Source organism: Helobdella robusta (genome assembly GCF_000326865.2).
Source record: "Helobdella robusta unplaced genomic scaffold HELROscaffold_75, whole genome shotgun sequence".
In the NCBI taxonomy this organism is placed as follows: Eukaryota; Metazoa; Annelida; class Clitellata; order Rhynchobdellida; family Glossiphoniidae; genus Helobdella; species Helobdella robusta.
Genome location: NW_008705426.1, coordinates 259,307 through 274,820, shown reverse-complemented (window position 1 = coordinate 274,820; position 15,514 = coordinate 259,307). Strand labels below are relative to the sequence as shown.

The 15,514-nt window shown below is 37.9% G+C and overlaps 1 protein-coding gene across 1 annotated transcript; it reads left to right on the top strand.

The window, feature by feature from the left end:
* Window positions 1-2,110: 2,110 nt before the first annotated feature.
* Window positions 2,111-13,422, top strand: HELRODRAFT_194386 (hypothetical protein; the record flags this gene model as incomplete). Its single annotated transcript, XM_009031528.1, has 5 exons — window positions 2,111-12,099; window positions 12,186-12,529; window positions 12,721-13,187; window positions 13,214-13,303; window positions 13,346-13,422. 2 exons carry the CDS (start codon window positions 2,111-2,113, stop codon window positions 12,508-12,510), a joined length of 10,314 nt encoding a protein of 3,437 aa, XP_009029776.1. The 3' UTR covers window positions 12,511-12,529; window positions 12,721-13,187; window positions 13,214-13,303; window positions 13,346-13,422.
* Between the last annotated feature and the right edge of the window lie 2,092 nt (window positions 13,423-15,514).

Genomic DNA, 15,514 nt, shown 5'->3' with positions numbered 1-15,514 from the left:
GNGGGAGGGAGGGAGGGAGGGAGGGAGGGAGGGAGGGAGGGAGAGAGAAACAGAAAAAAGGAATGAATTTATTTATATCATACCTATCAATAATTGAATGCCATCAGGTCAAGTTGTTACTGATGACTAACATTAAAAAATCTTACCAATACATACGTGTTCTGCTTCTGTACACATATGTTGTACACTTGTGTATGTTTCCTTACCTATTTCTGTGTAGTAGTGTACATAATCGTATGTGTGTTCGTATGTATGTGTGTGTATGCATGAGGTACGCACTCAAACGCAGCAGATGTTAAGCAGTACATACTCATAATACTTTTTTAAATCTTCGATTTATTTGCTCGTATGCAGAGTGATCAGGTTAACTAAATTGACATTGGCATACACACACACACACACGTACACACACACACATGTACACACACACACACACACACACGCACACACACACAAACACGTATACATACAGATATACACAAGCACACGCAAGAACAAGAACACAAATATATACAGACACACACACACACGTAAAGGCACATATGTACGAAAAATTTCTTTTTTCTTTTTTTTCTAATTTCTTTTAACACATTTTTTGTGATTGCACAACACATATAAAAATACACATGTATTATTAGTCGTAGTAGTAGAAGTAGTGGCAGTAGTAGTAGTAGTAGTAGTGGCAGCAGCAGCAGTAGTAATAGTATTAGTAGTTGTACTGCTTAGCTAGCGAACCAACCAAGTAACTAACTAAACTAATCGATAACGCGTTAAACGTGTCTTGTTTGTATGTACGTACGTATGCATGCATGTATGTGTGTATGTGCATGTATATATGCATGAGTGTATGTTTGTATGTGTCTAGGTAATTTTCGATTGGGAGAATGACCAATAAGGATTATAAATTGTGACGAAGGAGATGACACGAATGATGACATCATAGTCAGTTATTAAATCACAACTACTCCTCTTACAATGAAGACGACGACGACGATGATTAATGAATTATAATAAGATCATTAGATGAGAGAGAGATAGAAAGAGAGAGAGCGAAAAAGATAAAAAAAAGAGAGACGTTCTAACACACGTGTGGGTACATAAAACAAGAAAAAGAGAGAAAGAGAGAGAAAGAGAGAGAGAGAGAGAGAGAGAGAGAGGGAGAGAGAGAGAGAGAATTCATTGAAAATGGAAATGATAAAACGTGTTATCCTCCTTATATTTTCATCATCGTAATCGTCTGCTTGTTTGTTTTCGAATTTAATCTACCTTCAGTCTGCCGCTCTTCAAATAATTAACGAAAAAATATACAATAAGAGTAATAAATATTAATAATTATTAAAGTATAAACAATAAGTTGTTCATTTGGTTTGCTGGATTGTACACATTATATTACATATTCTACTACATAATATTTTCTTGTAAACCATAAAATTTGTTTTAACTAAAATAAAATAATAATATTAATATCGTCTTTCAAATAACAAAACACACACGCACACAAACACAGACACACACACACAGACAAACACACACATATATATGACTACGTAGTATTATTCGAGACTCTGGATAGGATATGTCGGGACGTATTTGCATTGGAAACCGATCACTACAACAACAAGAGCAAGCACCTTACCCTTACATACAGAACAAATAAACTACAACAATAATAACAACAATAACAACAATAATAGTAATAATAAATTATAAATTTTTGATATTTTCTGCAGAACCTTGCAAAAATGATTGAAGGAATTAAATTTAAGTTGCACGAAAACGGCTGACCACAACGCAAGATATTAATTGACAATTATCAATCAATCAATTAATCGTACGATAATTAAACTGCCTATTTATTAATAATTAATTTATTATATTTATTAATAAAAATTATTTAGATAGTAATTATATTTGTCTGACGAGCTGTGTAAATTATTATTGCTTTGCTTTTTTGGAAGGTACGTTCATTGGTTTAATATGTTTATAGTGAAATATTTTAGTGAAATATTTTTAATATAACATAATTAATAATAATAATATTTTTATTTATTATGATGAAATTCTTTTTATTTGCCGGCATCAAACAACTCCGTGGATAACAGCTGTAACCATGAAAAGCGATGGTAGTGTCGTTACTATTAAACCTATGGCAACAATTTCATACGGTACAAATCAACACACCAAACCATTTCAACACCAAAGTCGCAAACAGCTGCAGCAGCAGCAGCAACAGCAACAGCAACTTCAAAATCGTCAACAGCAGCAGCAACTACCACAAACACAAAATCGTCAACAACATCAGCAAACCAAAGAAGCTTCCAGTAAGAAAAGAACAATTTCGGAAGAAGGAATTTCGGGTGAAGGTATGAGTTTACACTGGTTGAGTGTTCTCGAAGACGCCGCACAAGCTGCCAGAAGCTGCCAATCTCTCTACGACGGCCGCCACGACAATTCGGCCGCATTCACTCGCTCCTCTAGTACAAAATCCACTTTCGCGAAATTTTTTTGTCTCGGGAAGAAAAATAAAAAAAAAAAGAGCGCGTCTCGTGAGAGGATGAGGAAAAATGAAAAATCAAGAAGTAGAGATCACTACGTCGATAGCGGAAATCCAACTGCAGCCGCGATTCTCGATCATTCCATAAAATCATCGACGGGTCGGAGAGATAATTATTTGTACGCGACAGATGTCCTGCCGAGAAAGCAGATTTATTACAGTTTGGAGGAAGAAGAGGCGAGGAAACAGAGACTGTTGATGGTCCACAAGCTGAACAGTTTGAGTCAGAGCGGAAGAGGAAGTCTGAGTGGGTGGGGAGATTCAGGAGTTATAGATCAGTCTTCCGATCTGGGAACATCCTTTGGCGATGACGGAATTTTGACGTCATCAACGGTGGGTTCGGCAAGAACGCGACAAGATTATCACGCATACCACCGATCTATGTCGACATTGTCGCCGCAACAGCAGCAGCAACTGCAGCAGCGACACAAGCAACAATTCATGCACGAGCAAATTGAAATTCGAGGAGAAAGTAACGAGAAAGATATAATGAGAAGTCAATCGGAACATACGATACCGAGAACTCCGAACAAAATTAGGCAGATGAAAGGGCAAGAAATGAAAGATCACCAACTGTCTGAACGTCTGCCAGCGCATCAATTCATCACAAGAGCCGATGTTGAACCAGTACCGCCGGCCAAAAAAAAACTAAAAGAAAAACCAATTTCTGAAAAATTTAGCACAAATAAAATGAACATCAACCAGACTCCAAATCGCATCGAGAGTAGATTCAGTTACCATGAGGAAGGCAAGAAATTGAAGAGACGAAACGGAGAAAGCAGCAGTCCTGCGACTTCTGAAGAGGCGAGACAAGGCTCTGCAACCACTACTACATCCTCCAAAACATCTTTAACGAGTAGCAACAGTGAGAAAACTGATTCCGATAGAATATTTGTAAGCAATGATGGCAGCCAAATTAATATTAAAGAAGGTAAATGTGAACCCCTTTCGGTAGACGAGGATAACATATGGAGAAATAAAAATCGCATTTCACAAGCACAAAATAAAATATCTATTGAGAATTATCAAATCGAACCAAAATCTAGGACCCCGTCTGGCAAACAAAAAGAAAAATTTGACGCTAAAGAATTAATTAAGTCTCGTGATTCAAATAATTTTTCTAAAAATACTAAAAATCCTGGTGAAAATGACGAAATTATAAAGCAAGAAGCTCCAGAGAAGTACCAAGTTGACGACCCGTACATGGACACGATTTCGAATTCAGAAAGAGAAGAGGAGGAAAGTAACACGTTCAAGTCTGAAAATGAAACAACGCAGAAACGAAAGTTGAAGGAGATGCAGTTGAATGAGATGCCCTTCATCGATTCCTGCCCTAGTCCGAAGAAAAATGAGATTGATACGATCCTCGAAGAATCGTTCGCTACGTCTGCCGGAAGTGCAGTTTCCGAATTAAAAACCGACTCATCCTCATCTTCATCAGATGATACAATCAGTGACGGAAATGATGAAAATAAAATTAAAAAGAAGAAAAAAACAAAAAAGGAGGCGAAAAATTACAAAGCTAGTGACGAAGAAGAAGAGAAAATTTTGACTTGTAAAAAATTTACAATTGAATCAAATGCCAAAAATGAAATAAAATCTAACAAAGCTGCCTCCGGTTCAAAATCAGCTCCATCATCCCCCTCTCTTTCTCACTCATTTGATGTTGAAATCAATTTCTCAGAAGAAATTGAAAATTTGAGAAAATTAGAGCTAGATAATTTGGGTAAACTTGAATATCACGGCCCAGAAATCACTGTAGAAATGCCGTTTAATCTGCTACCTGGAAATAAAAAAATTAACCAGAAACATGAAAATGAAATCAAAAAATGGCGAACACCGGCTGTTTATAAATGCAGACAGACACACGGCAGCGATATAATTTTTGAGAACGTTACATACAGCGACGGCAAACCACAATCTACAAATGTTAAGCGTTGCACGCTGACCATCATCTGGTCGTTCACAAAAATGGAAATTAAAGAGGATGTGGAAAGTTTTGTCCGAGTGGCTAGGTTGGTGCTAAACTATGAGTTGGATGGAGAAATGAGAAAAGACAAAGGCGATACAAATGTTTCCAGATCTGTAGTGCACGAAAGAAAGCGAGGCGATGGCAGCACACAGTGGCTGGAGGAAATTGATGGAGACGTTGTAGAATCTGGAATAGATGAAATTGTAAAAACTGGTGCCAGAGATGAGAATGATAAATTTGCAGACACGAGTATGGTAATGCAGATGGTGAAAACAATTTGTGATTCTCTAAATGAACAATTTGATGAAGATAATAAAAGCAGCTCTATCAAAAATAAACTGCCGGATCAAGATAATACTACAAGCCAAATTGATAACGTGAGTAAAATTCCGACCAGTGAAAAAAATAAACTAAAGCCTACCGAAGATTCGGATGAAATTGAAAGAGAACCCTTTCAGTACAGAAAAGCGAGTTTAACGCACGGCAAAGATGATGAACTCTTTGTACCGACGGACGCAACTCGGTTCAGTAACATCGCCGTTGAAAGACCGATCGACAACAAACCTGAGAAAGTGATGATAGTTCAAACTTTGTCGGATAACACAAAAAAACCCGATAAATTTCCTCCAAGTAAGAGTGAAATTTTCAAAGCACAGGATGACACGCCACTCAATAAAACACGGAAAGAGAACAGCAGCAACAGCCAAACAACCGAACAACCGAACGAACAACAGAAGGAAATATCAAAAATCGACAAACGTGAAAACAAAAACATTACTTCAAACAAACACCCACCTGATCAACACGACAACTTATCAGCAGCAGCAGCAGCAGCAGCAGCAGCTGATCAGACGACGAGCAGCGACGAAAGATACGAAACCGCGGATGACGAGATGATGACAGATGCAAGCAGCGGGAAATCGCCCCAACCACAACCTTTCCATCCACACCATCCCGAAATCAACCCCCCGAAACAAAATTATGAAATTAAATGCGGTGGTTTCGGTTCGCGGAACATCAGGGATTATATTTCGTCAGAGGCCAAATTCGATCTAGATGTAGTGGAATCATCGGTCGCGTGCATTGGAACGAATAATTTCATAATCGAAACTAGCGAAAAACACTACTCGAATTGTGTAAACTGCCCTGAGGACGCTCCTATGAAACGTGATTCCAACATTCATGCCACTAAGCCTGATACGGCAACGTCAAAAATTGATGAAAATTCATCGACTATCATCATTAGTTCGAATCCGTTGACTGCCGATGATAAAATGTGGGCTTCTGATAAGGAAATTGATTTCAATGAGAGGCCCTTTGCGACGAGTTCGCCGAAACTTGAAGACTTTCTCGATGGCTACGACAACCACAAAACGGAAAATAAAATGAAAAATTTGCCAGATGAAAATTTTACAAATTTAAAATTAGTCAGAAACCCTCCTTCGATTTTCAGTGAATCGGAGGATGAGAAGTTCATGTCTCCGTTGGATGGCTCGTTCGTTTCTGATGACAGCCGCAAGAAAGAAAATGCTGAACTCATTTCAAGCAGTGCCGAATTTTATTCATGCGATCAGTACGAAAGCGACAGGCAGGATGGCGGGACAAATATCAAAAATGAAAAATATTTAGGGGAAAATATTTCAGAGAGTGCATCCAGACAACAACAGCCAGTTAACAAGGTTGAAACAGATGATGACAAACACAAAGAAGCATCGACCAACATGAAAGAAAGTGAATCATTCTGCGATACCGACACTGAAACCTTAGCTGAAGAATCCTGCACATCAGAAGATGAAGACGTTGAAGTTAGAAAAGAAATTTTCATTCCACAAAATCCTAAAATTAATGAAGAAACTGATGTTGAAAAAGTTGAAGATGATGGCTGGTGTAAATTTAACTGCGGACAAGAAAAATTAATTTCGACAATTTTATCAGAGGCTATGGCTGAATTCGAGAAAGAATTTTCAAATAAAATCCACAACATCCCTTCCATTGACTGGTCGACCATTGAAGTACCAAAACTGGAAAGCGTAGACGTTGATTCTCAGCTAATTTCTCTCCTAAACAATGACAAGACGTCTGATTTTACACAAGTTACATCAATTCCTCCGCCTACGTATGAAGAGTTCATGGAAGAGGAAGTCAAAAATACCGCTACTACCGCTACCGTTACTGCTACTACTACTGTCGATGTTGCGGCTGCTACTACTACTACTGCTCTTACTACTACTAATACTAATGATATTACAATTGATAATAGTCACACAAATGACGAAGTTCAAATAAAAAATACAAAATCACCGTCAGTTGAAACCGCGAAAGACATTTTAGACAGCTACTTTGCTTTAACGTGTGCACACAGCGTACAAAAGGACAATGATTTAATCGCCAATTACTTAGAAAATAATAAGGATGAGTTGGATTTTTATAAACAGACTACTAGCGAAGTTGAAAATGATGAAATGGATCTTGAAGAATTTGAAGACTCACGTAAAACTGATGTCGAATTAGAAAGAGTGACAGGCGAAGAACCATCAGACCGTGAAGAAATAAACTCACAACAGCATATCTCTGAATTCATCTGTGACCATTTTAAAGAAACTCTAACAGATAAAGAGCTGATAAATCAATATTTGAAAGTTAATGAAAATGAATTAGATTTTTACAAAAAACCAGCTAAAACGCTTGATAATTATGACGAATCAGAGCAAATTAACACCCAATCTACTGTTACAAATGATGATTTTGTATGCGGTCACCAGAATAAAATCTCATCAGATAAAAAACTTATTAAAGATTATTTAAACACGAACGAAAGTGAACTAGATTTTTATAAATTAAAAAACGAAAATTTATCAAATAATAATAAAAATGTTTCACAACTACAAGAGGTTTCCGAAAATTTACATAATTTGATCGTTAACGAACCTGCAGACCGAAAAACTTCAGATCATCCCCATTACGCTGATTTCATTTGTGGATATATCGGAAAAACTTTAACAGATGAAGAAATGATAAATTCATATTTGAAAGATAACGAAAATGAATTGGATATCTACAAAGATGATGAAAAAAGTACATCAGCAACGACGACGACAGCAGCAACAACAACTACTAAAGCGACAATCACTACAGCCACAAAAAAAGAATCAGAAGAATCTGATTTCCAACCATCGCTGGCAAGCATCAACACCGCGATTAACATCTTAGAATGGAATGCAGACTTCGTGTGCGGAAGTATCAGCGGTTATAATAAAATCAGACTCGATGAAGAACTTATATCAGTTTACTTGGAAAATAACCCCGACGAACTGAATTTTTATTCAAATCAAGAAAATTTTCAATCAGAAAGGGCAATGGAACGTGCTGACAAAACTACAAAGTTTGATTTGACGCCTACTGGCAAAAATATTTCAGATGAAAATTTCTATTTCTCATGCTGTCATCATGATAACACGGAAAAATTTAAATCAGACAAACATCTCATAAGAGAATATTTAGAAAATCATAGCGATGAATTGAATTTATATATAAGTTCAGGCAAGCAATCTGATGAAACTATTCAAAAGCTACATCATCAAAACAAAAATGATGACACAGATTCAAATTTCTATCTTTCTACCACCACTACTACTACTGCTACTTCTACAACGACTGCTTCTGCTACTACCTTTAGTACTGATAATAATACTGACCGTAGTAAGAATGTTAAAGACGGAACACAGGATAGTCGAGAAGATTTTTCATCAGGTGCGTTTGGAACTGCGGCCAGTGTGGCTGATTGGTTCTCTATGAAATGTGGGCATGACGACCACTCCAAAACAACTGCAGACGAAATACTGATTGAAAACTTTTTGAAAAATAATCCAGACGATATCGGCATGTATCGCTCCTACCTGCCGAAATCTCCTAACCAAGAAAAACGACATCAGGGATATGGCATTGTTGTTTCTCCAAGAACAAGCGATGAAACTGAGAAAATAAATGATTATGAAAATGACGATGGTAATGTCACAGAAATTATTAACCTAAGTGCCGTGAAAACTGCCGTAGATATATTAGACTGGTGCACTCACGAAATTTCCGAATATAAGTCAAACGAAATATTAACGGACGAACAGATTATATCATCTTTCTTGAAAAATAATGAAAAAGAATTAGAAGATTATTTAATTTTAGACGAAAAAAATGATCAAACAGATGAAAATAAAACTTACTTGAGTGAAGTGAAAAAAAATGCGGTCAGCCAGCCAATGCCGATTCCATCAAAACGCGACGATTTCACGGAGCAAGAAATATCCGACTCGAGTAGCTCAAACGATAGCGACTCCAACTGCAGTACTGTCGGTAGTGGCGATCTAGAAGTGGACATCGATCAATATTTCGCGGAGAACGGCGGAGATACGATGAAGAGAGTTTCACCTAGCAACCGCTCCTCTGTCAGTCTCTCTGAATTTCAAAGAGCTGGAATCGACGTTCGAGATGGAAAACTGGAGGAAGTAAAATCAGAAAGTGAAAAAGTGGAAACCAGTGAAAATGAAACTGCGGAATCTACAAATGAACATGAAGTAATAGGCTCAACTGAGATAAAAGAAAATAATTCAAATGAAATTGACAGCAGCATTTCGTGCGATGAGAAATTGAAACATGTCACCAACAAGTCGGTATCTGACGAAGAAAATAAAAATAATAAATTAGACGGTGACATCGATGGAAAAGCTTCAAATAATTCAGAAGATAAGAGAAAAACAAACACTAGTCCTATTTTCGGAGGCTTTAAGAAACTTTTCTTTGATTTTTTCAAGATCGACAAACAAGAGGATCAACAGAAAAGCAGCAATAACCAAGAAAACGATAAAGGAAAGAACACGGAGAAGCATCAAGACAAGCCGTCAACACCTGAAAAAACTGTTCACCACGACCCTAGCGTCCAACCGACCGAACCAAAAAACCTCGACATTCAGAACGAAACAACAAAACCAACCTCACACAACAACGAAACTCAAGAGGCATCAGACAACCAATCATCAACGGAAGGTAACACATCGTCAGATAATGATAGAACCGGCTCCTCTTCGACATCACGATCAACATTCTACGAATTTCACATGAATCATAAACCTCGCAGGCCAGACGACGAAGACGATGAAGATGGTGAAGATAATCTAGATGGAGGTCGAGACATCAGAATAGTCAAAACAACTCACCAACATAGCAACAACGTGCTAGTTCAGGTGTTTGCGAGAAATGATACCATCTTAAAAGAAGTTGAAAAACAATATTCTACCGAACATGAAACTGCCGCAAAATCTTCAACTGAATTACAAAACACGCAGGATATCCACCAAACAGGGAACGCCAAAGAGTGCCCTTCCCAAACAACGGGACGACCGTCCCGATCATCTCCCAACAACTCAGAACAGTCTGGACAAAGTATAAATAATAACGAACGTGGTGAATTCTTATCGCCAAATCAAAGGGGAGGAGGAGGAAATAGATCTCGTTCCCCCAGTGAAAGTCCAAACCGTAGGAACCCGTCAAACGAGAGAAGAAAGTTTCGAAGGAGTATGATGCGTGGTACAGGAGAAGTGTTCCCGTCGAGAGATACGATGCAAGAACATTTTGATTACATACCGAACAGAGTCACTGTCCATGTCACTCCATCAATGGACGATCAGATCACTGCTACGCTGAATACTGTTGAAAACTTCTACCGAATGATCGAAGAATTAGACGGCGACGGTGTTTCGTGGCCTAAACTCGATGAAGCTGGCCGACACGATGCCAAACATGAAAAAAGAAATTCACACTACGATAAACGACGTCCCGAAGGAGCTGATTTCAATGGAGTATCAACTGGTTTCGCCGCGAGACATTCTCAAATTCAAAACCAGCTAGAACAAATTTTAAAGGACACATCTTTCGACGGCACGCCAGTAGACAGGGATGATAAAAACCAAAACAGGCAGAGATTCGAAGGCAAATGGGTTCCAGTGAACGATTACACAGACAGTCATGGTAGAGTCGTAAAACTTCCCGGCATGACAAACGCCGAATGGATGACGCTGACAGACAACAAAGGACAATATGCTACAGCTGGGGGCGGCAGGATATTCGCACGAAGGCGTCGCAGTCGCGGAAGCCAGAAACAAGGCAGTGAAGATTCGAGCGAAACTGCAAGTCTGAACGGTAGTAATGCTGGTGTCGAAGATGAATTTTTCGATTCAACGTGTCCCGAAACTGATCAACTTTTATTAACGAGTGTCAGAGGGAGCCGAATGCGTTTTATCTACTTTTTAGATAAAACTGAAGAAGCCACTACAGCAGCCACTCAACTCGTTTCCGACATAATCGGAGACACCGAACACGATGAGTCGATAGATGGATTAGATCGTTCTAACGACGATACACTGGAAGAAGGCGAAAGTGATGAAGAGGATGGCGGGGGATTAACTGATCAGATAATGTTAATATTTGCATCTTCAGATTTGGCAGCAGGAGCGTTCGGTGGTATCGGAGGCGACCCAGAACCAGGACCCTGGGACGATGAAGCTTACCGCATGAGACGGGCCGCAGCAAAAACGACGACGACCACCACCACAACTTCCACAACAGTCACCGAAGCAGGTCTCGTAACGCCAGACTCCAGCCGCTCTGATGTTATCATAGAAAATAATGGAGATAAATATAGAGCATCGGAGAGATGGACTACTGTCAACAGTTTTCACGGAGGTAGCGGAAGTGTTGAGGATTTAGATTCGAACCTAGGAGCCAGTGATGGGAACTACAACAGAGACAGTACAACCACAGAAGATGACAGAAGATGGTTTAGTGATGAAGAACATCCCATTCATTCTCCTCAATCCCGAGATGAACTTCGAAGACGACACAGAAGCATTGAAGATGGCATTTCTTCATTCGATGAGAGGATTCACAACCTAACTGACCGCATTCAAAGACTGAAGTCTGTTGAGATGGATTTTAGTAGCGGTCAAACATTTGATCGCCGCAGCATCAGTGGATCTAGTACCGACCGCAGAGAATATACGACTCCATCTAACTTCTACACAGCCTCTACAACTTCAAACATTCAATCCGAAAGTTCATATTCTTCTGCAGCTTCCACAGTTACAAGACATTCTGACGGCAGGTGTCATACAGGCATCTATGAAACAAATGAAAGTTATAAAACAGCATTCGAAGGTAGTGGAGATTACGGAAGAAGAATTGGTACGAGTGCAACAACTCACGGAACGAGTTTCGCATCAGCTGGCAGTGGTTTATACGAAACTACAGTTGACGGTAGGCAAGTCTACGGCAGAGATTTCAGCAGCACCAGCTCATACAAGACTGCAACAGATAGAACTAGTTTCGTGTCTGCTAGTGATTCTGTGCACATAAGAAGAGGCGATGATCTTGAATCTGCATTCGACCCCGTGGTAACGGCTTACGAATACGCTGAAATGATATCAATATTCAAGTACTGCTCGCAACAGTTCAGACGTACTTTCAATGAATCGCGCAATTTGAGATGGATCGAGGGAAGACCACCCGTCATGGTGTTACCGCCAAGGTTAATTTCTGAGTTTCATTTTTTCTGATCTTTTCATATCGAAATGTCAAATAGGCAATTTGCACAAACCTTAATTAACACGACAGATGGGTCTGGGGTGGACCGTTCGCAGAACACCGAGCAAGATCAACAGCCGGTCTCTACTCTTCTTCAATCGTTCACCTTTCGGAGCAACGAGAATACAGCCCGATAGCAGTTGCCATCGTTTCAGATAATTTTTACGTGGTGGCTACCAGCAACATCCTCTACTCGCAACCAGGTACCATCGCTGTTTCAGTCTCCAGACGCCGCAGGTCTCGTCGCAGAAATCGGACTGATGCAACCGCCAATCAAGAGAACGAGAGCGGCAGAACGAATGGAGACGACAGTAGTTTCGATAACGAGAATGGAAAAGATGAAAGCTCTTCGTGAACTGGTTCGATCTGATTGGGTAAAAATTTAACTTTTTTGTTACATAAAATGACATAAATTATAAACTACCAACTGTATTAAAATTTGATAGTCAAGGCACAATTTTAAAACATCGACAAAATGTTATAACTCAAGATACCACAACCATTCAAACCAGACTTACTTTATTTGCCATATGAAATAAATTTTTTCATCACATATACATTACAGACTTGGAATCCGGTAGAAGACGTATGGTTCTTGTGAGAAAATGATGTGTCGTCTTGTAATTTTCATGTTGCTAACTCCAAATTTAAAAATTCTCAATTCTTTTTCATACTTTTCGTTATTTTCGGTCAACCAAATGAGAAAAAGCATTTGAAAAGGTAGCTTGAGATATTATATGTCTACATAGTTATTCATATTTTTGCTGAATCATTTTACAAACTTCCATATATAAAAAATTTAAAACTTTTTAACAAAGATAATTATGTAAAATATTCAATTTGCGATTAGCACCTGCCTAAAGCTTTCACATACACGCCTTATTTTACATTATTCTTCAATGTTTTTCCCACTGAATTAACTTCGCATTTTTATCCAATTGGGTTTATAGAAACACGAACGCGTGGCAGGTAGACATACATGTAAGTGTTATAAATATCATTTTTACTATTATATTTTAAAAATTATTTTACAAATGTTATAAATGTTACGAATGTTATTTTACTTGTTATAAAATATTTCTAAAACAATTTATTCCTTTTAATTCTCATGCTATGGTTATGGTCACTAGCGATATATATATATATATATATATATATATATATATATATATATATATATATATATATATATTGTGTTGTTTTTTAAAGATTTTTAATTTTAATCCACTTAACAATGATTAAATAAAAAACTCTTAAAAAACGAGAATTAATATCGCCAACAAAAAAGATTTCTAGGCAAGCATGCCTTAGAAAAATTTTACAATATATATATATATATATATATATATATATATATATATATATATGTAAATATAACGTTATATAAACTGTCCCCATTAATGTTATTACATTAATTAATTAAGTAACATAGTTAACCAATGAAAGTTCATCCAACATTTATTACATAAGACAAAATAAATGATCATGAGATTATAACTAAATATTAATTATAAACTACATAATCTTCAATTTTAGGGAGAAAAAAAATAGAGGTCACCATCCTTGCTCTGTTCAACAGTCTCTAGACATTCTTCCAATTAGGACGATGACCTAAATGAATTAGTAAATTGATAGAGAAGTGTAGACCATTAACGGTAAGATGGATGACAAAACAGTATTATATTACCAGTAAATTAAGTTAAAAAAGTAACTTCGAAAAAAAAAATTAAAATTTTTTACCTGCTTTTTCTGGCAAACTTTCTCTTCTCTTTCTCATCATCTACAAATTTTTTTCTTTTCGCTGATGGAGATCTACTGCTATTGGATGATCTATTTCCAGGTGACCTATTTCTTGTCGGTTTTTCACTTGATCTATTTCTTCTCCTCCTACTTCCGGAAATTTTCGATCTTTCTGGTGACCCATTTCTTTCAGATGACTCGCTTCGTTTAAGCGAGACACTCTTCTTTCTTCTGCTACTTGCTGCCTGCGACATACTTCTTCTACCAGGTGATGCAGTTGATTTTTTAGGCGTTTCACTTCTTTTTCTCGATCTACTCCGCCTCCTCGGAGATCTACTTTTTCTCCTTGGCGACCTACTAACTCTCCTTCTTCTTGCTGACCGACTCCTTCTTCTTGCTGACCTACTTCTTCTTCTTGCTGACCTACTTCTTCTTCGCGTTGATCTGCTTCTTCTTCGCGTTGACCTACTTCTTCTTCTTTTCGGCGATCTGCTTCTTCTTGCTGACCTACTTCTCACTCTTCCTGACCTACTTCTTCTTCTTCTTTGTGACCTACTTCTTCGACGTGACCTACTTCTTTTTCTCGGTGATCTGCTGCCCCTCCTTCTTGCGGGTGATCTACTGCCCCTCCTTCTTGCGGGTGACCTACTTCTCCTTCTAGAAGATTCATCTCTCCTCAATGATACATCGGCATGGCCACTTCCTCTTTCCGTTATCGGCGACGGATTTCTTTTTTTTTGTTTATCCATTTGAGGTGTAACACTTTTATTTCTAGGTGAGTTATTCTCATTTATAGGTGACTTGGTTTCATTTTTAGAAGAGTCGATACTTTTTGACCTGGCACTACCGTGCACCACTTTTGCTGATGCACTGCCACTACTACTTCCCTTCTCAAAATCTTGATGTGGTTTATCGTTATCTCCATCTTCCTCCTCTTCTTCATGATCATCACCATCATCATCATACTTTTTATTATTATTAACATTATTATCATCATCGTCGTCGTCGTCATCATCATTATTATTGGTGGTAGTAGTAGTAGTGGTAGTAGTAGCGGGTGGTGATTTCGATTTTAGATTAGTGTTCAATTCAGAGTTTTCAAGTTTTTTATCGGCCACTCTTTCTCTGCTCATCATCTCTTTCATGATGTTTTCGATGTTCTTTTCAGTTGGATTTCTCTTTGATCTGTGCCTGTGTGTCAATAAATAAATAAACATTCCAATTAATAATTATGAAAAATATAATTATAAATATTATTTAAACCTTTCATAGCCACAGATAAAATCACAAAAATATAACAATTAAAAACTAGCTAGCCCTATTATAATTGACTGTTACAATTTACGTTTGCTGAATCAACTTTTACACGAAGTTGCAACTCATTAGATGTAACAAAAGAAAGAAAGAATTGGAGAAATAACGAAAGAGGAGAGAGAGAGAGAGAGAGAGAGAGAGAGAGAGAAGATAGAAAAAGAGAGAAAGCTAGGGAAGACTTACTTTTGTACTTGATGATTTTCATCATCCATCTCTTCATCAGACACGTTATTTTTACTGAACGAAGCAGCTTCTCCCTTCTTCTTGGGGGTCATGTTGGTAGAAGTATTCATCAGAGAGTAGAC